At 39.7% G+C, this 26,914-nt stretch overlaps 1 protein-coding gene across 11 annotated transcripts in view; it reads left to right on the top strand.

Annotated features, from left to right (window-relative positions):
• The window catches only part of ARVCF (ARVCF delta catenin family member), a 291,719-nt gene that overhangs the window by 207,041 nt on the left and 57,764 nt on the right, over nucleotides 1–26,914 (top strand). For all 11 annotated transcript variants that reach the window (XM_052796915.1, XM_052796914.1, XM_052796919.1 and 8 more), the window contains 2 exons: nucleotides 5,540–6,039; nucleotides 14,795–14,978. In XM_052796915.1, coding sequence (XP_052652875.1) covers nucleotides 5,540–6,039; nucleotides 14,795–14,978 — 684 coding nt within the window. The remainder of the gene's footprint in view (nucleotides 1–5,539; nucleotides 6,040–14,794; nucleotides 14,979–26,914) is intronic.

Here is a 26,914-nt window from a genome sequence, read left to right on the forward strand (position 1 = left end):
ACTGAATAGACAACAAAACAATTTTCTGCTGTTAAATTTTCTATGGCAGAAGCCTGACCAAAGAGACTGAGACAGCATTTGGTGGTCACTTCATGGTACAAATTATTACTACCAGGACACGAGCCAGATTTTAGATTAAGTAACTGTAACACTAGGTCTTTCTTGCTCCTGTTAACGTATAGACAGTGCGAGCATATTGGTATCATATACATGTTAGTCACGTTCTACTTCTGGTGTTATTTTTCAATCTAGAATATGAAGGCTTATATTTGTAGATAAACTTTCAGTCAGCACTTCTGGCCTGACTTTACCCATTTCAAGTGTGGTCTCACAGCAGCACCGATGCAGGCGTACTTAAGGCTGAGGAGGTATCTATCACTGTAGATAGGCCTCTCTGGTTTAATGACCAACCGTAAGTGTAATACCAGGATGTAGGCAACATTGGGATGTTGTCTAGTTTGGGGCAGGAGTGTATGGACATGCCTGGGCAGAACGGGGTGAAGCAAAAAATGCAGTCAGTTTGGAAAAGATTTGGTTTTTTCTGAGGCTCCTCCTTAGAGCGAATTTGATCTCAGTTTGTTGATCTTCTGGTAGCAGAAGACTGGCCTATGACTTGAGTTTTATGTGGCAGGCGGCAACCTGAGTCAGCTCATCCATTAGCAGCTTTTAGGTGGTTCAAGTCAAGGGGATTTTGGTGTTTTAACCATATGGCCCATAACTCAGACTTGTCTCAGCAGAGGATTCAGTCCAGTTTGGAATCCTCTTGGGCATCCTCCTATCGGGGAACAGAGGCTGGCAAAAGTAGGACCTCATCTGCAAAGTCTTTAGATTTCCTCTTCAATGTTTGGCGCAAAGTTCCCTACTGAAATCCCAAGCCTTTCTTGTCTTTTATCCTAAGCAGGGATCAGCTGCAAACTGCGATGAATGTAACACTTGTATAAAGTGTTGAGGATTAAATGTGTAAATCCTTTACCTGTTTACTCAAATGTGCCTATGTTGAAGCCACAAGGAAGGTGATAAATCCACAAGCTCTCTCCCAGTTTTAATCTATGCTAGAACGTGTTTTGATCAATTTCCTGAGAGAGGTGATTAGTGAGACCCATGGCATCCTAAAAGCTCAGCTGCCTTCCTACAAACAGATGGAGGGCAAGATGCTTATAGTTGGCAACTCTGGCGTACTACCAGATCTCTTCAGTCCTGAGAGTAAAGAGCTCTTGGTCTCCTGAGCACAGATGACTGTATCTGCTGAAGCTCTCGTTAAGTCCTTTTTGTGTGTCAAGTGGCTTTCCATTCCAACATAGCTGCTCTGCTGGTGTGAAAGTGAAAAATCGCATTTGACCCCCACCAGTCCGACTCAGATGATTTCTTTACTCTCTCTCTCTGTAAACGTGTTGCTGATTTTACTCATTTGTCTTCAGAAACTGGGTGTGTTTAACTCCATGATAGATACTTGCTTTTGACTTCTTCACTCTTTGCCTACTCTGTACTTCTCTGGCTCTCGAGCCCCCTGTTAAAGGAGGGGAGGTGGGACTTGACCTGGACCAGACCATCCTCACTCGCACAGAGAGTGGGGATCTCTGTCTGCCAAGGCAGTCAAAGGCCTTGTGGTAGTTCTGCATTATGCTGCCTGATCAGTTATTTTGCTCCTTTGCAGATGATCTATTTTGGTAAACTGCTTCCCTTGTAAAATATTTCAGGATTCTTTTACTTTAATGACAGTGTGGGTTGTTTTGGGGGGTTTGGGTTTTTTTTTACCTTCTCCAGGCTTGATCACTGTATTTAGTCATGTGAATCTGAATTGGTGTGATACTTGCCTTCGCTGAGCTTTCTTGTACAGCTCTTAAGTTCACACTAGGATCTTAGAGTTTCTAGATAATTATTTAGGGTCTTGAAGGGTGAAGTGTCCAGGTGTTATCTTTGCTGCCAGGTAAAGTCATTGGGTTTTGTTACTGGTGCATTAACCAGTGGCTCTTGACACTGTTTCATCCTACGGAGGTATGTTGCATCTGACCTGCGTGGGCTTATTTCAGCAATAGTGTTTCTTGTGTTCATCCTTTCTCTACAGGTACTTGAGAGACAGTGTCTTGTTTCAAAGTAGCTGTCTTTGTGTACTAAAATGGTCGTGTTAGACCTGCAATCCTATTTTTTCACTAAGGAAATGGTCCCGCAGAATCAGGTTGAGGTTGGCAGGAACAGTTATAAGTGAATGGTTCATGTAAGAATGGGATTGTTTGAAAGTGCCAACGGTTGTTCAAAGTCACTTACGGTTCAGGGTCTGTTTCCTAGAGAATGCTTTGCTTCTGCTGCGGGGATGGGGCCAGCAGTATGTGCTGTAGTCGCCACTTCACCACGGAGTAGTAGCTGGTGGGTTCTAAGCAATGCTGCCCTCCCCACCACCACCTGCATGATTCATCCTAAACCATCTGCAGCTCTCTGTACTTATGGCACTCAGGAATGCAACCTCTTCCCTGCAGCATGAAACACTCAGCATCTTCCCATGTCCTTTTCTACCCCAGCTCTGTGTTTTGGGGATTTCATCAGAGAGGGATCATCAAAGGCAAAGATAATCAAAGCCTATTGGCTGTCTTTAGTGCATCAGTAGCTTTGTATTGGAACAAAGAAAGAAAAAAAAACTTAAAAAAAAAACCCAAACCAAACTTTGTTAAAATAAGTAGCAAGTTGGGATGTGATCTTTTTTTAATGACTGATTCTTTACTTCAGGTATTCACATTCATATTTAATAACTAGTGATTGACAATTAAAAAAAGTATTGTTGGTACAAGAGTTACATGGTGCTCTCTCTTGTCATGATAGTGTTGCAATTTAAAGTCCTAACTCTGAAGTTTTCTTTTGGGTAAACATAATGAAACCAAGTTGCTCTGTGTGGCACAGGGGAGAGGACACAGCATGAGGAAGATGGGCCCATCCGTGTGGTTCTGTTTGGAAGGCTTCATGGAAATAATGCAAACAAACTGCATCCCAAGACAATAATTTTCTTTGTGTATTTGCATGGATGAGGAGGAGAGAGAAACTTAATTGTGCAGGTGTAATTGAGGTGGTGTACAGTTATCTTGTGGGCAGCTCATAGGACTGAGGCGTGCTGAATTGCATGTTACCAAGTCAAGCAAGCAACAGCTGTGCAGAGGGCAATTATTAAAATTAATCTTCTGCTTCTTTTATGCAGTCAATAAGAATTTAACATGAAGATGAGTTTGAGAAATGAGTTTTTGTTGTAGTTTTAATGCTGCTTGTCCCAAATTTGCATATGTAAAAACAGATTTTTGTTTGAGGAGTAGTTATGGAGTTTTGTTATTACTTCTGTGCTGTGTATATGCGCAGAAGTAAATCTTTTCAGTGTTGTTGCTTCTTGGAATGATGGAAACAGCTTTGTTCTGTAACAGATAATACAACAGCTGTCCAGACGTTGTAAATTACTGTGTAGAGCAAGTACTGAATTATACATACACAAATAACTGCATCTGTAAAAGGATTTCTTCAGATTCATTCTGAGTTTTGGATAGTGGCCCATTTTTATCCTTTCATTCAGTTTATGGTTTAGAACGGCAATTAAAGGAACTTAAAGTCAGTAGAGGTGCTTTTAACGTTAAAAATGTTAATTGTACAAGACTAAGTTCAGTCTCCACCTCCGGTTGCTCTTCTCCCCAGAGTCTAGTTTAATTAGCAGTCCCTTTAGGATAACAGCAAGCTCCATTTTCTTTGAGTTCTAATGGTCTGTACTTCCTTCAGCATGACATCAGAAATTGTTCAGTAACATCAGTCAGTGCTTAAAATGGAAGTTTTTAAGAATCATTTTGTAGCAATTAAAACTTGACTGAGATGATTACAACACTGAGATGGTAGCTAATCTGTCCAGGAAAAAACAGTAAGGCAAAAAGCTGCTGCTGTTTAAAAAAAAAGATATATATAAAAAGAACTCAGTTTATGTTAACATCTATTAAGAGTAGTATTAGAGGGAAGGGAGGATGAAGAAAAATCTTCTAGACTTGAGATTTAAAACAATGGGATTCATTGGAATTTTGATTCAGCTTCCCAGTGGGTCACCTCAGCTCATCATCCCTCTCAGCCAGGTTAGTGAGCTGGTGTGAGCCTTTGGGGCAAAGCATGAAAGAGGATAGATTGCAAAGTTGAAAGTGTTTGTGGGAGTTTGGAACTGTTAGGTGCAAGTCACCTTATTGCCCTGTGGGCTTATTCACATATAAAATTGAAGACTTTGTGACCAGTGGGTCACTGTGTGCAAGCTTCAGATTTCCTTTTGTACTCCTAAGGACTTAAGTATTCTCTCACAGGTGGGTGCACCGCACATGCACTGAAGCTCCTCTGCACAAACTATGCATGTTTGGGAGGATGAAAGGTGTCACTCTGAATAAGGGATGAAGTATATCAGCAAATCTCAAAAACAAATTCTGAAGTTATAAATGCCTTTCCTTACAAACCTCTTGCAGAAATGTTCTGTCTTTAGCAGGTAGTTGTAGGAAGTGATCAGAGGGGGGCAGATTTTTTTTCTGAAGGTTGGAGATCATAGTTGCAGCAGTGGTTGTTAAAAAGTTTGTCAAATACTGATATGTTTTGTTTTTTAAAGAATATGGACATTTGTAGTGTGAGAATGTACTGTGTTAGAATATTTTCAGCTGTGTTGATTGTACCTTTGTCTTCTGTGTGACAGTAATATCTAAATAGGTGTGTTAGCCGGTTGTGACTGACCTTACTTCAGTTACACACAGTGAATTACGGCACAACGAGATGGATGCCATTCATTCTAATGCTGTAAATGATCTTAAGAGTGTCTAACATCCAGGTTAGTTGCTGATCTGGCGAGGGACGCTCGGAGTACTGGAGTTGTTTTGGATGTCAAGCAAATGACTCTAGTGTTAAAAGTTGGACCCAGGTCTCTTGATCATCAGCATTTTTACCTGTATTCCAAATGATTCTGTACAAGATAGACTTCTATTACGTGCTTGGATTCAGGATGTAGGTTTTCCATCATCTTTGACATTGTTATGTATATTGATGAGTTCAGTATACTTGTGTGAGCATCAACATGGAAATGTAGCGGAACTTCCCAGACTTGCTGAAAAGTGTCTGTGGTCTCTGCTCAGGCCTTGAATGCCTTAATTAATTAGAGTTTTGGTTTGTTGCAGAAGTGGCAGCGTTAATGAAGCTCAGTGTTTCCTACTAGATGTAATCCAGCTCTATCATAATTGTCTTGCTAAGTGACCAAGATGAATGCAATCTGTTTGATGACTTGCAGTTCCTGTCATTGTTTCATTGCTAGCCAAACAAATACTGTGCTGTAGTCCCATCACTGCTGAGTACTCAGCTATGGTTAATTTTCAAGTTACTACAAATAAATTATTTGAAAGTGTAAATACGCTGCCCCTAATGATGTTCATGATATTAAAAGGTTTGCTCATAGCTGAAATCTCCATGCTGACTCAGAGGTACAGAGTGTTTAAATGTGCTTTTTTCTTTTTCCCCCCCTCCCCCACTTTCTTTCTCTTGGGACTGTTGCTTCTTACAGGGGCTACGATGACCCCATCGAGACAGAGATGGTTGAAGAGAGGATACCTTACCTTCATGGTGGCTACGCAGCACCGTTGGCACAGCCAGAGAGAGGAAGCATGGCTAGTATTGACCGTCTAGGGAAGCGCTCCCCCTCTATTGACAGCATTCGTAAAGACCCCAGGTGGAGGGACCCTGACCTCCCTGAAGTAATTGCCATGCTCAGCCACCCTATTGATCCAGTCAAGTCTAACGCCGCAGCCTACTTGCAGCACTTATGCTACGAGAATGATAAAATCAAAAAGGACGTGAGGCACCTTAAAGGGATACCTATCTTGGTGGGCCTACTTGATCATCCAAAGCCAGAGGTCCATCGTAAAGCCTGTGGGGCTCTCAGAAACATCTCCTATGGGAAGGATAATGAAAACAAGGTGGCTATAAAGAACTGTGATGGGATCCCTGCATTGATCAGACTGTTGCGAAAAACAAATGACATGGAAGTCAGAGAGCTAATTACAGGTCAGTGTCTGTAGTTTCTTTAATGAATTATTCTTTAGAGGAGTCCTTTCAGTTCCAGGAACAAGAATTCCTGGAGATCAGAGCATTGAAGGAGAGTTTAGATCAATTCTGAAGCTGCACCATGTTTGTGGTGTGACAAAGTCTAAGGCAAACGTGCCTTTCAGGAAGAAATGGAGATCGTCTGCATGTGTAGCACACTCGGGTTTCCCTGGCTGCTGAGAGATGGATGATGCTTCTTGGATGTAGCATGCAACTGCATGTGGTTGAGTTACTGAAGCTTAAATGAGTAATAGCGACTTCATTGACAGGTAATTTGTAGTGTGCTTGCCCTCAGCATGTTATAATCATGAGGTAAGATATGCTAATCTAAAACTTTCCTTGTTAATCTCTTATAAAACAATCCTGCTGCTATGTCCCCACTACTTCATATTGATAGAACAGTCAGTCTCCTCAGGAACACTTCCAGCTCCTGGTGCTGGGGACTCTGAGGCTGTGTATAAAGCTGCAGCACTTCTGGGCTGGAAAACTCAGATTTTAAGGAGCTTAGAGTCTGCTGTTGAGATGCTCTGGACACAGGGTTTGCTTGTTGCAATAATTGGAAAAGGGAGAATTACATTTTGAACTTACTAAGTTTGTGCGTACTTTGTAGGGAGTTTTCAATCACTTATAACTCCGTTATTCAACCTGTTTTTTATTTGAACTTAGTCTTGGACATAGTCCAAAAAGTGATAAAGTATATGCCAAGTTTCAAAGTTCAACCATTAAGTGGAAGAGGGTGGAAAAGTGTGTCAGCTCTTAAGCTAAGGAGAAATATATTGTTCTTTGGTCTACAATAACTCATGAGGAGTGAAATGGATTTCCCTTTCTTTTCTTAGAAGCAGCAGGGGATGTTTGGATGGAGAGCAGGGCAGTTGCAATGAATTTCAGTGCCAGAACAGAATTTTTCAGAAAGTTTTGTGAGTGCGAAAATGGGTACAGGGCTGAAACTGTTTAGCTACCTTATCAGTGTTGGATTCTGCAGGCAGACCCTATTGCAAACATGGATTAAGCCATTAGAAGTAAACATCATAATTCTATAATCACCTCAAAAAAAATATAGCAGCTCTCCAAGTTCTTACTGATAATCATAATTCTCTGAGATGAACAGTGGCCTTGGGTGTTCCAACTGTTCTTCCCCAACCATTATAGGATATTCAGCAAACTAGGTCTAAATATACAGTGTAGAAAGTAGCAGGGATATTTTTCCAGTCCTTTGCCAGTGAGCTGGTATGAGAGAGCTGTTTTGTCAGAGAACCTCTAAGTAGCATGTGTTGGTTGTGCTTTGATTGCTGTCTGTGCTTTGTCTCTTAACATGGAAACTCTGTAGGTAATAGTTATACTCTATTTGTTGCACTCATTTAGTGTGATGGCTGACTTAAATTTATTATTTTTTTTTTTAAATAAAGAATATCTGATTATCTGCTGTTCTGGTTTACTCAAAGCTCATTTCTGGAGTGCTGAGAAGGAATAAATTTATTTCTTTAGATTCAAGAAAGGAGAAGCCAGTCTATAATTTACTCTGAAGGAATATCATTATAATGCTAAGTGGTAATCAGTCACTTTTGAGATGGCAAAAACAAGCTGGATGTTTTCCCTTTTCACTCTAAATGGCGATTGCTTTGATTTCCAGTTGATTAATTAGTTTTACAGTTCAAATGCATTTTATTTGACAGTAGCTCCTGCTAATTAAATGTAGTATTTTTATTCCACTTTGGGTTTTGCTATTTAAAGCTCTTTATTTCCCCTTACCGAGAAACACGAGGAATACTGAGGGCATTAACCTAAACAGATGTCCAGCAACAGATGATGTGCATTTAATCTCCACCTAACCAGGAATAATTTCATTCCACTTCTAAAATGATATCACCAGATCCAGTGTGAGACATTCAAGCATCAATATAGAGGAGAACAGTATTCCAGTAATGCCTCTGTGACTGATGCTGATGTACTTGCAGTCAGTGTTCAAAGCCTCAGCTGATAATGTGGAATTGTCCATTCGAAAAATGAGCTCCAAAAGTCAGCACAGAGAAACAAGAGCCAACTTGAAGTGCAAAGGGAGCATTCAGCCAGGGCTGCTACAAAAGGACTGTGTTTTGCAGCCTCAAAAATTCAGATCACAATTCTGATGTTCTCATGGTGGGAATCTTTCTTATCCAAGTACTTTTCCCTAGTGGTAAACCAAAGTCCACCTTTGCCGTGGAAGTTTTTCATTCTGTCTGGAGTGAAATCTCTGAGGACTTCTGCAGCAGCGCAAAAAAAAAAAGAAAGGAAGAAAAGACAACAGCATACAGGGTTTGCTTGTTTGTTTCTTTTAACAGGCTGCAAATTCAAGTTTGGTATGACACATTGACTTTTCTGTGGTTTAATATTTCTTTAACTCAATACTGGCTGCTTTTTGAAAGATGAATAGTAATCATCAGCTGGTCATCCCGGATGTGGACAAATTATAAAATGATCCTGCTTTCCAGAGATTTAAGTAATTTAAATAATTCAGATGTCTGAATTCAAGAGCACTTCCAGTCTTGAAGTTTTGCTTCTCTGGGTGTGGGACACTGCCTGCCTGCAGGACAGGAGGTATATGGGAGCATATAATAAGACTTGTTATTTGCAGCTGGAGAGGGTGCTTTCTGGCAAAAGAGAGCATCATTCTCATCTATTTTGAGAGTCAGTCCTTGGGTTTAGTACAGCTCCATGGCCTCTAATTTACTTGGTGATCTGATGTAGCAGCCACAGCTGTCCAGAACAGTATGAATCAGACCAGCCAGCTGGGTCTGGTCAGTGGGTTAATGGAGTGGGAAAAAGCCATGCTAATATGTTAAAAACACGTAAGAGGTAGATGCAGTGGCAAGGGAGTGCAAGGGAGGAATTGGATGTGTGATGCTCAGCGCTGAACGAGTGAGACTTGATGAGTGAGAAGTGTGTTCACTTGACTACTTCTCGGAATATATGCTTTGGAGAACACAACCTAGACAAACACACTGATACGCAATTCTGAAAGCAGGCTGAGTATACTGATACAACACTACTGCCAGATTAAGCAAGTCTGTAGCTTTTTTCTTTCAGATAGCACTGGTTTTAGCAGGATTTGAAAACCTTCTCGGGGTTAATGCCATCTCTGTTTTACCAGACATTCTTGATATATCTGCACTAAAACATGATGTCCCTCAAGGTAAGACAGATAGATATGTGATGCGTGTAAAAATACCTTCAAAACTCAAGATACATTCATAAAATACCACAAATCTCACTTTTCTTTCTTTTTGAAGTGTGGAGTTACAAAAAGTCTCCCATCTACTGCACTGAGAAAAGCTTGATTTAACTGTTAGAGTGTCCATAAGTAAATCATGAGTAGAGTTGTGATAAGACATGTTCCATAATATTCTTCCGTGCATCGCGTTCTAGTCTTGGAACTGTACTGCTGAACCTTCAGTGGATCATTTTCTTGAGAAACTGAGAGAAATGAGGATTAAGCTGATAAGGAATTAAATCTGCTCTGATTGGGAAAGCTGCAAAAGTTTTATCTTGAGTGATAAGGGGTTTTTGTGGAGGAAATGTTCCCATCAGATATGCAAGACCAAAATTCTATTACATTCTTTGAAAAGCAATCAGAAGTTGGTAGCTTTAATGAATAATTTTGTTCTTTGTGAGAACATTGAAGGTAATTTTGTTGTTTAACGACATTGCACTGATTTTAAGTGGTGCAGAACGTGATTTTCCTGATGCTGTATGTTGCCAAACTGGTTTTAATTGAAAAATGATTGACCTTCAAAATGCTCTACAGAGGAAATATTTTGATCTAATACTGTAATAGAAACTTGCAGATTGATTGACTTGCTCAGAATTCACACCTTCTGGGCATTTATGTATGCTAAGATCCTGTCAGCTGATCAGACACTAACTTCTCTTTGAAGTACCATGCTGTTTTGAACTTTCTGATTACAGATGAGCTTACTCCTTCCATTTTCTATTGGAAGGCTTGTCAGAAGGAGGTCCTTTTTCATTGTGTATTCCATGACACAGTAGTTCACGTTGAGGTTCTCAACTTGACCACTACTTAACTTGAAGTAGCACAGCTTCAATCTTCAGGACTTAGAATGATACAAGCGAGTCTGTCAAACAAATGCATACAGGACCAACATGCAACAAGAAGTCCTCGATGAATATAATGCAGAGCGCTTTATTTTTCCAAATGGTAAATGATTTGGTATGGACCATAGATATAGAATTAAACAGCTGCTTCTGATTTCTTGGTGACGTTGGATTTTTGCAAGTAAGTGAGCACAGTAGGAAAAGATTTCCCTTGGATTTCAGAAGATAATGGCATATATGTATTCTGCCACAATTTCTTTAGAAATCTCTCCACAGCTCCAAGGAGGCAGAGATTTAGGAGAATATGGCTGTGGCCCTAATCACTTTTACTATTACATAAATCATATAGCTATGTTTATAGGTTATAGTATTTTTAAACATATTTTTACAATAATCAGTACTTTTGAAATAAAAACTTGTAGCTATTGTCCCTGCTTAACATGCTGAAAGAGTAGAGATAATGGTTGTAGTTAGAAATATATATGTATATTATGAATAGTATTTAAGAATAAAATTAAGATTGCTCATGATTGTGATCATCTTCTGAAATGTAGTAGTTCATCTTCTTTCTCTAGTCAGTGGTCAAAAAGGCCAATACTTGTAGTGAAAGTACATGGAAAATTTAGATAACTTCATTTCCCTTATGCTGCTGTGTTAGTGACTTGATTTCTCTTGAGTGCTATTCATTTGAATTGATTAAACTTAAAATTTTAAAAACAGTGTTTCCAGCTTGTTAGATCATTAGTGTGTTATGCTAATAGAGATGGAATGATTTTTAAAGATGGAGGTCAAATTTACAGGGATATTATGATTTTTTTTTTTTTCTCATGTTTTCTCTTACACTGGTAAAACCTACAGTCTGATCTGAATTTGTTTACTTTTTTTTTTAAGTTTCCGTGGCTGTCACTATCAGTGTCTTTTCCATGGAATTTCCTTTCTCAAGAGCTGAAAGGATGCTGGGATTTAGACCTCTTTGTTTCATAATTTTGCCTAAGAAAAATATATTGTAACTGTTTATTTTCTGTATCCTTTCTCATGGAATACTTTCCCAATGAAGTCAAACTCCAATCTGAATTTTTTTCTCTGGCTTTGGAACCACAAGATTCTCTCATCCCTGTTTATCTTGGGCTACCTTTCTGTTAAGTGCTGTGCATTTTCCTTCACTGAATGCGGTTTAACAGAGGGATTCTTTCAGTTTTCCTCATGCAACTGTCAAAGAGAGTATTATAAATTTAAGTGTTTTGACATTTTTGAATAATTTGAAGAGTTTGCACTTTTTTCTTTTTTTTTCTCTAGTAAGACTGTCTTTTATTCTTCACAGTTTGTTGGTGTTTTTTATGAAACATTTGAGAGATGGGAGGCAGATGAGAAACTGAAAAGCTTGTAAATTGTTGGGGGTTTTTCTTCAAAGAGGATGGAGGAAAGGCATTCTGTTTAACTTCAATCCCTGTTGTCTGGTAGCCACTAAATGAGATCGACAGTCAAAATGTGTTTGCCCTAAATGCTTTATTGCATAAATTGCAGTCAGCCTCTTAAAATTCTGGATGAGTATGTACAAGACATCCTTTTGTAGGGACAGGTAGTTCTCTTGGTCTGGATGGAGTTACTAGCATCAGTGAAGCTGACTTGTGTGTGGTAGATTGGCAGGTTAGTGCTGTTTACAGTGTTGCAATCCAGTTAGAATACTATTGAATCCCAGTTGCATTTACTCTCTTGAAATAACTACTGGTGAATGAGAATATAGGAGAGAGGGAGTTTGGAGGTGATAATTTTATTTTACACGTTGGGGTTGAAGGTATTGAAATCTAGACACAAATCTCTAAGTCTTAAGCAAAAGATTTGAGCACTGGAAAACTTCTGTACAGTCCTGTAATATTACAGCTTTTGGAAATTTTATAGGTATTTTTGGCTTTTTAATTATGTGTCTGCCTGATTCGTCTTAAGCAGTGAAATTTGCCCTTGTATTTTCACTATACAGACAACACATTATGTCACTCCTCCAGGAAAGGGGAGAAGGTAGAATCTCATTTCAGGTGCAAAAGAAGTATGTGCATTTAAGGAAAGAGATCTTAAAATTGAAGGGCTGTCAGATTTTAAAACTTAGATCTTCCACATACAGATGATTTTAAATCTCCACATTGTTTCCAGTTGCAGTATTTTACAGTTTCAGAAGAACAGGATCCTTACAAACACTGTACTTGGTTCCTCAGTTGATGCTATCTTTTCCTAATAATATTTTTTTGACCACTGCAAATACCAAGTGCTCCATTTATGATCCTGTCAGGGAACTCTGGCATAACCCACCAGAACCAGGGTATTTTGCACCCATTGTTCTCAGTTTGAATCTAGGTTTGCTTCAGAGATGATTGTCCTGTATAATTTCCTGGGATTTATCTATCTCGTTCAGTGCTGGATGTTCAGATTTTGCATTTGAATTTTGAAGTACTGAGCCAGCAATGCATTTAGGGATTAATTGTAATTATTATTTTTATATCGGTGAGTCTGATACGCTTAAGGAATTGATGTACAATAACTAAAGGAATACTGTCTAGTGAAGTATTTAAAATTAATTGGGCAGCTTATATGTCAGTTTTCATAGTCTCATTATAAATATTGACTTATGTTTGTTTCTTGTATGATCTATATTTTTTTGAGCCAATTTGTTATGAGTAGTAAAGGGGGCCAGTTAGCATTTTCTGCTTGGTTTTGGGGTTTTTTTTTCTTACTGTCCATTGTTTGGTGTTTTGTAATGACAAAGGGTGATTTGTTGTAATGGGTGCAAAAAGAAAATTAATTCATATTTCACCTATACAGCCTTATTTGAAAGCTAAAAAAAGTAGGTTATATCTCATACAGTGTGTTGTCTATGAATGGCAAGAGCAATAGGCCGTACAAAAAAAGCAGTATTTTTTTGTGGTTTTAGAAAAAGACTGAAAGAAACATTATGGTGTTCATTCTATTGACTGTCTCAGAGTTTCTCTATTAATTAATACGGTCTCCTAAGTCCGAACAGATGCCTGGACCTTGTAAAGATCACTTTGAATAGGAGACACTGTAGCATTTGACTTCTGAGGCTCTGCTAATCATCAGCCTTCGAGGTTATCGTATAAGTGGCAGTCACGACTCAAATGGAGATAAAATTCCAGTCCTGACCTGGTACCTGTCACAACCCTATATGGACAATACTCTGATATTAAAATAGGGCATTTGGCATTTGACACTTCTAACTTGTAGCAGTGTGAAGCCTGAGTGTGAAGGAGAGTTCCCACGAGATAGCTGCCTTTGCTCATTTGGAGGTAGGTGTGTGTGGCTCTGGCGGTTCTCCAGCATGCTGGATCATTGCACAGCGGCACACTCCCTCACTACTACGTGCTTTCCATTGACTGACAGGGTCCAGCAAGTCCATGTGTTTGTTAGACTATTGACAAGAGTAATAGATCCAAAATCTTTTTTCCAGTCATTTTTCAAGTTTGAAAATTGTAAGTCTTAAAACTTGGAGTGATTGAAAGGGACCGAAACAAAAGGTTGCACCTTTGTTGTTCTTTTGTGTTTTCCTTTAGACACAGATACTAAGAGGTGAGTATCTACAATTTGCACTGTAATATGCACAAATTCATAGTTGTAGTAACACAGGTAGCCTCAGGTTAATACTGTATCCACTTAGGAAAGATTTCCTGTGTGTTCTAGGGAATCTAGCTTTTCCATTCGGTCTCTGAAATTCTGCTAGTCTTCACACTTCTCCTTGGAGATCAAAAGTGTGCATCTGGCTCCCTCCAGGTGTTGTTACTGATAGTTCTCAAATGTTACCAGGCTGGGGGTATGCAGAAATTATCTCTGAAGTGAATGTCCTGTTTTAGTCCTAACCTAATGAGCAATAACAGTCAGGACACTGACACAGGTCTGCTGGGAAGTTGTATTGTTTGTCTATGACTGGGTATTTTTACAGTTGTAAGGCTGTTCTTCTGTTATGTTGTTTTGATGTTTGACTTCTGTCTACTTTGGCTCATAATTGAGGTAAAAATGGAAAGACGGAGGAGTTTTGGTTCTTGGCTTCTTCAAGGAATCACATGCTTGTGGCACCAGATGATTTGAACGCGGATATTGCCCGTGACAGGAAAATGTGAAAGTAAATAATAGAGAGGAGTCTTGAATAAAATACTGTCTTGTGCAGAGGATAAGCATATGATCAATGATCCTTAATAAATTCATCCCTGTTTTTAAGACTTGCTCAATATACTTGTCTGCTGCACTGGATGATTTTTTACTTTCTGAGGCATCACTAGACTTGAAAGTGTAACAAAATTTGTATGTAGCAGAAAAATCCTATTTATGTCCAATAGCACATCACATTTATGTACTCAGTTGTAGAACCTGATGACTTCAACAATATCCATGTCTTCATAAAAGTGCTTCCGTGCTTTTGGAAATGTTCCTGTTGCAGCCACTGTGGAATTTTCCCTAAACTATGTGCTAATCTGGCGTCTCATCAAGTGGTTTCGCCTTTTCGTTTAGTTTTATGATTTAACCTTCTAGCAATTCTCTGTGAATCTAGTGATTCTATTTAATCTAGAGATTTTAAATAGTTATTACTCTCTTGTTTATTTAATAATCACTGTTTTTCCTGCAGGCACCCTGTGGAACTTATCCTCCTATGAGCCCCTGAAGATGGTCATCATCAACCATGGTCTGCAGACGCTTACCAATGAGGTGATTATACCCCATTCAGGTTGGGAGAGTGAGCCGAATGAGGACTCCAAGCCTCGCGATGCTGAGTGGACAACTGTCTTCAAGAACACTTCTGGTTGCTTAAGGTAAGGCAGAACTGTGGAGTATTAATCTGTTCACCACGTCCTGTGTTTAGGATTTTGTTAAAATTATTTCAGTTTGAAATAAAGTATCATATATCTTTCATTTTTGCAGAGATACCCCCATTTCGGTAGCCACAATAGCAATGCTTGGAGGTATTTGCCTGCCACGGGCTCTCTTGTAGGACTTGTCAATGTACATCTGTCCAGTGGGGTCAGTGTGAAGAGTAGGTCATTTATCCAGGTTAGGGGGAGTGGATCTATATAGGACAGTGTATAGTACAATGGAGAGTGACCCAGGTAACTGCCAAGCTAAGTACAAAAAAAGCATTTTGCAATGCAAACTGTGCCGCAAGTACTGAGAATCATACTTCCATTTGTCTATTGTACTGTGATCAGTGGGCTGTTTCTACAAATTTTTAGTACCTTCTCTGCTTCCCTTGGTGGTGCTATTTTTATTTATTTGAAAAGTGTGTTTTCAGACAGCTCCCTTCTTGGTTTTAGGCCTTCTCCTATTAAAAGGGCTTTTTTTGCAGATGCTGGGGAACTGGTTTCATGGAATTACAGTGAGCCTGAAACATGGATCCAGTTTTAGCCACAAACACCTTGTGGACACACTCCTATTTTAAGCTAAAGTGACTAATGACCTATGGGAAATTAGTTAAGAACCTGAACTACTGACCATTTAGGAATGTATTTCTAATATTGCTTGCAAAGGAGCCTTTTCTGGTTAGAAATTGTATTTGCATTTCTGAGAGCACCTTGAGAGTAGGACAGTAGATGCTAGAAGCTGGGGTCAGGAGGAGTCCTAATGCAATCTGCAAAACCTGAAGAACCAATGTTCCCTAAACTCAGCCTCTTTCATTTTGCTTTTCTTTGAGATAAAATAGTGGAGATGCCCTCTTAGATTCTTTAGCTTTATGATGAAGTCAATTAATTTGAACAAAACTAATAAAGATTTGGCATCATACCTTCTGTTGCTCTGAAGTATACTTCTGTCAGATTTCTACTGATTAATGCATCTTCAGAAGTTGGTTCATTTCTGTTTCTTGGGCTTGTGGTCTGTAAATTGCAATAACTATTCCCCTGAGTAACTTCACAAATGAAGAAAGTAAGGAAAAGTGTTCTGAAAGTGCCCATTACTGAAATTATTTGCAGTCCCACTGGAAACTAAGGTCCTTTGAGTAGGCTCCAGACATCATAGGTTTTTACTTACTAGTGTCTCATTTTCTAATGGTCTTCTGCAAGAGGAAATTAGTCATGGTGGGGGATAAAAGGATTATCTGAATGAATATGAGATTCTCCAGTAAGTGTAGACAATAAATTGATCATTAGTAGACTAACCTAGTCCACATCATAAATTTTTAATTGTATGTGGATCCACTTGAAGTTCCACATTCCAGGATACCTTTGGGGGGGTGGGAGGGTGGGGTGTTGGTGGTTGGTTGTTTGGTTTGGTTTTTTTTTAATTTTAAAGTAAAGTACTGGTTTTACAGGACATGCAGAAGCTTGTGCCACTTTGGACATTGTATTTTTAAGGCTAATGAAGAGGGGTGTGGAGCATAGTAGTACTGAGATGCGTCAGAGAATTTGAACTTTTGGTAATTGAAAGTGGTCCTGATGTACTTCAAATGCATCAGGACAGCAGCCAGTGAATGGTGACTGCCTCCGTTGTTGGAGGAGGGAAATATGTTTCAATCCTTTAATCTATAGTCTCTGCTGTCATAGTCATGTGGGACTGTGCTTCCTTGTGGAAATCTGAGGCTTCAGTCAGATGTGGGACAAGGTGGTTTCATTCTTGAAAGTAGTTGCTTAAGGTAAATGGAGACATGATGGCAGGTTAGCAGGGAAAGGTAATCTGAAAAAGGTAGTTTGTCCATGTGTCTCTGTTGTGCTGTGGAGAGAGCAACCTCTTGCATAGGAAGGGGAGAGAACTGTCTTGCTGCCTCCTTGCTTCTTCCAGTGAGATAAAGTGAGTCCAGGACAACAGACAAGTATGCAGGAGTAGGTGAGATACGAGCTGTCTTTCAGTTGATCATACTTCTTGTTACGATGTTGGTGGTATTACGTACCTTTTGTAGTGCACTCCCAGATCTAGCGATAAAAATGGACATATCAAAAGTAATTATCGTTACTACTGTTGGAAATAATTTTGCACTGTTTGTTGAAATCCTCTGCAGCTCATCCTTAAAAGCACCAGCAAGATAAGATAGTTAACACCAGCAGAGAATAAATTGTTGCAGCCATCTGTCTGACAGACGTCAGTGTTTAAAAACCCCTTTGCCTCGTCTTCTCTTGTTGACACAGTAGCTGGTCCTAGAAATTCAATTTTCCATGAATGGAGGTTATTGTAGGCTACAAACTGTTTACCAATTTCATATTTAATTGGGAGGTTAGTCCTCCTGATGATGTGCCAGCTTCCTTTGTCCCCTTTGGAAGTGAGCCTCAGGTGTGTGCTGTGTTGTCTTCCAAAAAAACTGAGAGAATCTTTGAACTTTTGAGGTTTCAGATGTCCTTGCAGTTCAGATATCGAAGCAGAAGAAAGGCGTTATGCATGCAGGACGGCATTCATTTCAGTATCATTTTTTCAGTTAATGAAGTTTATCAACAGATGTGGGCAAGTTTGGTTTGTTTCAAACGCAGTGATTCACAGCATGAACTGCTGGTTAATTATTTACCTTTTTTTTTTCCCCCCTCTTTTTTTACACTGCTTTCTCAACTTTACTTTGTTCTTAAGCTAGGTTTCTCCTTTGATAATGTGGAGCCTTGGAAACACTTATTTCAAAATAATTGAAAACAAGTAATTTAGGGGGAGGGAAAAAAAACCCCAACGCTTGTTTGGCTTTACCTCTTCTTCAAATCTTGATCCGTCCCATTTTCCTTTCCAGTCCTGACCTATCAATACCTTTTTTCCCCTGTGTAATTTGTAAGTCTCTTTCCCTCCTTGCTTTGGGAGTTCAGGTGCTGGTATATGTCCAGGTCTGAGTAGGGCAGGGTGAATTGTATTCTATGTAGTCAGCTTGGTCTGCATGTGCCTAAGGGTAGATTAACATCTGCATCTGGTATTAGCAGCACAGATAGTATAGTGCTGCAGGTATATGTGGAATGGAAGGATGCTTTAGCAGAGGGGTCAGTAATTGGGGCCAATAGCTTAGCAGACATTTGAACCTGCACCAGAGTTGCTTTACTTGGGAATTAACTTTGCAAGATAAGAGGCATGATCTGTGTGCTCTTTTTCCCCTTACCCAAAGCTAAGGGAGCTTGCTGGCTTTATGTAGCCCTGATTTCTACCACTTTCTGAAGTAACAAAAATCCATCTGTGATGCTTGATGTTGATTTTAGTCTGTATGACCAAAGGACTTGCACTCAGGAGAATGGATCTGTCTGAGCTGCTATTTGAGAAAGCCCTGTGCGTGATACTGCGTAACATTGGACCTGGTCATTTACAAGCTGGAAATCAGAGAAATTGCAAAGTTTGTCATCATCAAGCAAGCCATTCAAATACTATCTCTTTGCTATGAGTTAAATAACTCTGGGATTACCTGTGATACTTAGTGATGTCCATACCAAACTACCATAGCTAACTGACAATGTATATGTAGCCAGTAAGAATCAAAGGAAGAAGAGGCAACTGGTTAAGGTTTATACTGACTTTGGAGACCAGTGTTTATTTTAAGGGTTCCTTCTAAAGTCAAGCCTTCTCCCATGACTGTGGCTGTTGTAGGGATCTTTTGAGTCCTGGTATCATCTGGAACATGATGAGTGGGTTCTTTTTGCCATCCCACTTGACTTGACTTGCCAAAAACTCTCTTCAAAAGTTTTGGGAATCCTGTATTCCCTTTTGCAAAATAAAGACTTGGCAGCACAGCCAATTTGCAAACTATGATCTGATAATTAGATTTATTGCATGTTTTTCTGTAATCTTTACCAAGACACACTGAAGTTTTCAGAAACTAGTGCAGGTGATGATAATTTTGTCTCCATTCTTGTCTTGAGATCAGGAAAAAAAGATTTTTCCTCTTACATTACTGTGTTCTGTTTCTAGGGGCAGACCCGGTATGGTGAATTGATCTGCAATATCCATAATAATTTTACTACTTAAAATGGTCGTGAGCCTCGTGATAGATGCTACCTTTGGTGTAATTTTATAAAATGAAGGTATTCTTATATTCTGTTGAACCTGTTGAGAGAAATAGGTATGGTGGAAATCTCGAAAGAACAGTAAACAAAGCAAAGATTGATTTATTGAAATTAAGTGGATTTTTGGTTATGGAAAAGTAGGACTAGGGAAGAAGGAAGACATTTACTAGGAGAATCATTAAATATGCACAGATGTTCCTTTATTTCATTTGGAGTACAAGTTTCTTGTCTTAGCATTGTATTTTATTTTTTTAGGTATGTGGAGAATGTCTCTTCTAGTTACTGTCTTTTTTTTCTTTTTTCTTTTTTTTTTTTTTTTTTTTTCTTTAAACCCCTAAATCCCTACTGGGATTTGCAATCCAGAAGCATTCATTTTTAAATTGTACTCTCTTCCAGTTTAAATAATGTAATGATCTGGTACATCTTAACAAGGCCATTTCATGATCCTTCCTACAACTTTGACCCAGACATTAAGGTGATTTACGAGACGAATACAAGTTGAATTGCTGGTGGGATTGCTGGAGCTAAGGCTAGCTTACATGCACCCAGGCAGTGCCAGAGACCTTTGCTGTGTCTCCAGGTTTCTCCAAAGATGCTTCTCTGCTTTAGAGGGGAAGTGCCGCATCTGTGGGTCAGAGAGTGCTGCTGCAGTCCCATTATTTTTTTTTTTTTCTTTGTAGATATCTACCCTGATTCCTAGTTCTCTGGAAGCAGCAAGGATTTTAATCATTTAAAAATGAAATTCATTCTGGGCTTAATTGCTGTTTTCTGCCTAATTACTTTTAATTCTCCCTTGGATTTTTTTCACTTCTGAGAGGATAGAGTAGAACTTAGTTTCTGAATTGCCAACTTTCTAGCCTCATTCCTGTGCTAAACTGACCTGCTGTCAACAAATGTTAGATGAATTAATTTGCATAGCAAACAGATGCAAAGTGCTCCTTTTTCCAGGGTACCATCTGTAGTTGCAGCATTTCTTGTCAATTCTCCAAGTACGCAGAAATTCACATTCACAAATAGCCTCAGGGTTCAGAGACCTGGCCGTGGGTGTACAAACACAAACAAACTGCACCCACTTGACTTCCACTAAAAACATGCATTCTTCAGATCAAAATTGCACATAACAGCTTGTCCAACATGAGCTCCTGAGAAGAGAAGGGACAATGTGGTGGCTAGAGCTGTCACAAGACACTTGAGAAGTATGGATTTAATTGCTGTTCTGCTACTATCCTGACGTAATTACAGGCAAGATTAATGGTATAAGCCTTTTTGTGGTCTAATTCTTAATAGCCCTATCTCCTTCTGGTTTTGGTGAGATTCAGGCTCCTAAGTGCCTGAGTGGATCTGGACTTCAGTCACTGATCTTCACTTCCCTGTCTTTAACGTGGGATTGGCACCTCTGTCCTTACCTTCCCCTGAAGCTGGTAAAATACCAGTAGTTCAAGGATTTTGAAGTGGTTGATCCTAGAGACAACAACTGGGAATAATCACCTCCTGTAGGTATAAATTAAAAGTTTGGTCCCGTGGAATGAAAACCTAAGAGCTATGGTAAGTGGGAGATATGATGTTTGAAGACATGAGATAAGGACTCTGTAGATTCAGAGCTGAAAACATACTCCACCAGGATGAGAAATGATGTATAAGCATCTGCAAGCTTCTGTTACTTTTATGTGCTTCAGAGGAAAGAGGACTGCAGGAGCTTGATGGTAAATCATTAATACTTAGGATATGCCAGATAGAGTTTTTGTATGGAAATTTTTTAACCTTTTTCTAAGGATAGAGAGCATTAAGGTTACGTTACATGTACATCTTGTCCTGCAGTTGTAACTTACAGTGCTTCAGTCATATGTAACACTGCTTGATGGTAATACATTCGTTCCTTGAGTCCTAATGTCTTTATATACTTGTGAATACATGTATGCATGCAAACACCTACAGCCCACACTGTTAGCAGGCGTGTGTGTGTCCGTGGGGCACATGGAGGTAAAGAAGGTTTGTCAAACAGAATCTATGGTCTTGTTTTGGCAGAAAAGTTCTCTCTCTTTGCACCCTGGAAATGACTGTATGAGTGTCTCAGTGATACTGGTGTGTCCATTTTTTCTTCCCATCTCTGCACACTGAATTTGAGGAAAGAGAGGAAGAAGGGCTGTCAAAGCTAGGTGCTTGTGCCCTCCTTTCTTATTAATGATTAATGTATGGCTTTTCTCCGAAGAGAAAAATGCTTGGGAATTAGAGCTTTCGAAGTGAATTACCTTCAAGCTCTATCCATCTTTAAATCCTGCAGGCATGATAATAGTATGTGGTGACAGTCACATAATATTTGTCCTACCTACATTCTCATATACTTGAGGCAGCCTTCATCTCCAACTGACCAAAGAAAGAAGGCACTTAAGTGCAAGTCTTTAACCTGCAAGTGCTGTCTAGTGAAGAGCAGGGCGCAGGAGGTGAAGCTCAGGTGATGCTGCTACAGTGCTGCCAGCCAGGCTGCCCTTGGTGTCAGGGGAGCTTTGCTCAGTGAAGCATGGCAGGACAGAGAAAGATATGTAAATGTGAGTTTTCAGGTGCCAGCTTTTATTTTCTCTTTTATCAGCAGCAAATTAGTAATTGAGTGTCATGACTCTAGCATTAGTACAGAGACCTTCTTGCGGCAGCTACATTTCTCCCCCACTCCAAAAAGGATTCTTTGTCAAAGTCATTTGGTTGACTTTTCCTCTTAATCAGTGTGCTCCACTATCATAGTTCAAGCACTCTTTTTCTATGCTTTTGTAGGGCAGTTGTTTAACCAAGGAGGTCTGGACAGGACTTCATACAAAGCTTAGCACTTCCCTGTCCCACCCGGAGGAGATGAGGGCAGGTGCTGCCATGTGTCTGTCCGCCCACCCACCGTGCTTGAAGGCTGGTGCCCTCGTCTCGTTTTCATACTGGGTACAGCCTTTGGGAGACTGCTGCTCCAGAAATTGGAGCTAATGATACTGTCAGTGTTTTGTTATGCAACAGGTACTTTTGAACTGGACTTTCCGTAGAGGAATAGTTTTAGAAAGAGATAAAAACTGAACAGAAATTTGCCTGTGAATTTCACTTTCAAGGCAGCGAGCAGCACGGAACAGGGAGAAGCTTATCTGCCCAACCCAGACTGGAAAAAAACCAACTCAAATTAAAAACCCACACAATAGAGAGGAGTGAACGAAGGCAGTTTCTTAATTAGCTTACTGATACTGTGCAGGATCACAGCATATGGCTGTCCTGGGGCTTATATGATGAGCAGAGCGTTTAATTCGTGCTAGTAAGGAGCTGTTAGGGTTCCTCCTGACAGTTCCTGATGTTTAGCTTGTAATATAAATAAATTATGCATAGATTTTTAGCAGCAGAGACATAACCTAGTTACATGCAACCTTAATGCTTTACAATCAAATCTGAAGTATAAATTTAAAGTTGTGCACTTGCTTATTGCCTTCTGTCATTACTTAGGAATGAATCTAGGTTCCTTCTCCCTTGGCTGTCAGTGAAGGGAATCTACAAAAATGTCTGTCGCTGTGGTGGGATGAAGAGCAAGGCTGAAACGAAGCTCACTGCAGTTACTGTAATGGACATAGTTTGCTTTGGAAGGCATGTGAGCCGTGATCCTTTATTATATAAATACTGCCTCATTTTTGTATTTTTGAGATTCTTTTCATATTGCAGCAAGCATGTGCAATAAAGCAAGCAAAGCCCCTTAGCCTTTCCTCCAAGCAGAGACTGGAATAATTTGGAAGCTAAGTAGCTGCTGGGCATCATGGAATTCTTGTGTAGTGCATTTCTGCATCGTTTTGCACTACAGGAGAGCAAGCTAAGACCCTCCAAGTAGGTCATGCAAGAGGTAACCAGTCAGTATTTTACTGAAAAGGCATTACATGGTGTTTTGGATATAAAGAGCCACAGATAACAAAGGATGGACTTGACATCTGTACCTTGTTAAACTGTACTGCTGGCTGTTAAGCCCCTGCTTATTGCAGGGAGCTCTTATAGGCAGTGCTGACATGAACGTGAGACATGTGACAATGTGCTTTGTACATCTTTTGCTCTATGCTAGTGTCGCTGGAGTACAGACTAAACTTGTGAAGTCCTTTTTCAGGGGTGGCCTTTGGTAGTCCTCTTTTGAGCATTTGGCCAACTAAACAAAACCAATCCATTTATTCAAATAGCTGGAAGGGTTTTACACGCAAGGCAACCAGGGCTGCTCTGCTGCTTCTCTCTTGGGTCTAGCTGGTAAGCGGAAGCTGAAGTGGAGCAGAAATCTCCAGTGGCATCTCCTGCCCAGATCTGATACACCTTTTCTCAGTTGAACAGCTGCTCCCTACCTAATGTCACCATCAGTAGAGCTCCCCTATCTTCCTGTTCATTTCATTTGGACTTTGGCTGGTTCTTATTTTCTTTACCATATTTGCTGCTTGATTTCTGATTCAGCTATCTGCTGCCGAACTGCATTGTGTTGTGCAGGGCTCTTTGACCAGTGCTGCCTGGATCAGGCTATCTTTGTGTTACAGGCAGATTCTTTCTTTTTCTCTCTTATTTTCAGAACAAGGAACTTAATACCAATTAAACTTTCTGGTATTTCATGTGAACTGAAGTATGGAATTCATTATATTTCTACATGAAATGATGGAATGATTTTAAAATGCTGTATATTCTTCCTTTGAGACATTCAGTACCTACAAATACTCTCAGAAATAGAGTACATTTACTGCAACTGTTATTTATTAATCTCCTTTGGCTGACATCCAAATAAATATTTCTTAATAGCAAAGCAAAGTGTGGGTGTGGAAGGGCGTTTTTATAGCAAGGGTTCTGACTGCCAGTGTAGGTGGATAGAACAACTAATATATTTAAATTAGACTTGTGAGAATCTTATAGGTTTTTTATCAGCTGAAGTATATAAAACTCAGTGCCTAGACAATGAAGCCTCAGTGATGGTGTTAGTCAGGGTCTAGCAAGGTGTATGTACTGCCTGTCAGCTCTGCCACAGCATTGCCATAACTCAACCCACTTGTGAAGTGCCACTCACTCAACCCACCAGGAAACCCAAATCATTTGTAGCTCTATGGCTTGTAATGATCTCAGGTATCCTTATCTTCTTCAGCAGTGCTGAGATAAACTATATAGGAGCCAACGTTACGTTTTAGCCTGGCAATACCAAAATAGCTATTAGAAGGTTGTTTACAATAGTAAAAAGTAGGATTCGTTTGGGCAATGTGAGACTCCACAGTGTGCACAAAGAGGTTGTTGAAAAGAGCTCATCACTGTCTCAGCTTCAACTCTTGTCTATGCTTATTCCAGAGAGGGGTGGAAAGGTTACTAGGAGGATATCTTAAAAATTTCCAGTTCAGCTTTCTTATTTATATAAAAAACTAAGTCCACAACCTGTTGTCTTTGTTCCCAGCTGGGTTTCTAAACAAAGTGCTTTTTACACCTGCTGAACTGAAGCAGGATGGTAAGTGTTCAGTAATGCTCTAACTTCTGGCTTTCAGCTTCATCTGCAGCACTGTGGGATAACAACTGATGGGCCTTTCCAGCCAGGTGGCAGACACAGCAACAGTCTTGAAAATACTATTTTTAAAGTTCAGAGAAAAAAATGTCTCTCTCTGATGCTTGTATTACTAGGTTTCTCTTTATCATTAAGAAAAAAAACCCAAAAGCTGTCCACGTCTCTATCTTTCAGATTGTTAGAGAGAGCACAGTGGGGGCATTGCTACATGATTTGCATTGAAATAGTGCAAATTAAGTGCCATGCATTTAATTACTTTTAAATCTTTTCTCTTGAGGATAATTTTGGTGTGTGGCACAGATAGTAGGAACAGCTCACCTATCCTAGAGGTGATGAATACCAACTTTGTTCTGCAGATGTAAATGTTATGTTCAGACTTGCATATTATTAAGAAGACTATTTGGTGATAATGATAACCTTATCTAAAGCATGAACAGATTTCTCAGCACATTCCCTGCCATTTTCTGAAGTCTTTAATACCAACAGACTGGATTCCTAGCCTGATATGTTTCTATGCTGGTAGGTATTTACTTTTATTTAACATTTACTTAGTGCTCCTCTGTTTTGTTTTCCCAGGGAAAGCATATATTTGAACATCCTTACAAATCCTCTTTCACTAGTCCTGTCTACAGTCTGGACTCCAAGAATTTGAGGAAGAATCCAGGTTGCTTCTTCCAGCTAAAAGCTGTGGATTTAAAATCTCTGGAATGAGATTTGTGCTTTACTGTTGTACGTAAAATCAGTCATACAGTTGGTTTCCTTCTTACGTACTTTGAGTAACACGGACAGTAATTCCATATCTTGCTCCTAGAATTGCTCTTTTGAGTGTTGTATATATTTACAGTAAGGACACTGTGAAGCTTTCTGTTACCCTTTGCAGTGTGATGTGCGAAAGATACTATTCTTTTTAAAACACATTTTTCATTTAATCGACTCTTGGAAAAGTATTGAAAAGCAGGGAAAGCAGCAGAGGCCTCTCTGGGTGAAGAGGCAAGGCAAGGGAAGCAGACTACAGAACACGAGAGATGAATGGCAGGTATCATTCGTCACTTTTTTGTGTAAAAGTAGTTCAGGTAGTTCCTCCTCCCTATTCCCACCCATTTGAACAAGCAGTCAACTTCATTTTCACTTGTAACAGGATTTTGCCCGTCATCAGTGCCTCAAAAGCCCTGCAGAGTTCCTGTTTCAAGTTGTTCAAACTTAAAAAGTATCTTTGACTTCATCTGTAGAGGTTCTTGATATTAAACTGCCCCAGCAAGCAAGTCACTGAGATAATATGTTTAATTCCAAAATCTTTGGGCAGTTCCGGTTGTTGCATGGCAGCCTAGCTCCTAAGTAACAGAGTTAACAAGCACATCAGCTAGGGTTTTGGCTTCTTTTTCTATTTGGTGTCTTATCAAACATTCTATCCACTGAAGAATTAATTTTCTTCTGATATAAACCGATGCTTGTCTCGTGTAGAAAGTTTGGTGAAAAGCAAAACTCTCTACTTTATCCAAGTCTGGATGCCATATGTTGCCTATCTACCTGTTGCATGAGTTTTGGGAAGTTTCTGCCCTGGGTGAGGCTTTGCATTCCTTCTGTGAAGTGTCACCCTGTGTAAGGTGACTACAAATCCTCTGTTTACATCTGCTGGAATCTGTCACCTGTTTGTTGATTTTCATCACTCTTGAAAGAAGGGTGTTTAGAAACTTTGCTTTGAAAGTTTCCTTTGGAACATGTTTTAGTTATGTCTTTCATTCCATAACATGTAATAGATCTGTAAGATGCATCAAGAACAATTCCAGTGCAGATGTGAAATTGGAAGAGGTTTTTCATTACTCTAGTCAGTGGAGTGCGATACTAGGTTGGCTATTCCATTGCAGTTTCTGTCCTTTTTAATGACCGATACTAGCACTAGCTCTCTTGTCCATGGAATTGCTCTTGTCTCCACACTACAGTCCCTCCTGAAGCTCCAGGATGTGAATTTGCCTGATGACTACCAGGTGATGTTTTTCAAGGAGGTAGATAGTATAGAGTCTTAACACCCCAAGGCAGAAATGCAATCTGGCATTTTCCTGGGTTGCAGGAGCTTTTGAAGGTTGCTCTGGATCATGGAAACCAACCCTGGCAGCACTTCTGGGATTGCCAGATGAGAACTTACTCAAAGCATACTGTCTGCATTTTCACCATGCCCGCCTTTGCTTAGGGATGTTTGGTGTACTTGTGCATGTATCTCAAATGAAAATATTCCCATGGGAACTGGGAGATCTTCACTGCCTTTCGCAGTGTTGGAGCAGCAGAA

The sequence above is a fragment of the Harpia harpyja genome, chromosome 9, assembly GCF_026419915.1.
Source record: "Harpia harpyja isolate bHarHar1 chromosome 9, bHarHar1 primary haplotype, whole genome shotgun sequence".
Lineage (NCBI taxonomy): Eukaryota > Metazoa > Chordata > Aves > Accipitriformes > Accipitridae > Harpia > Harpia harpyja.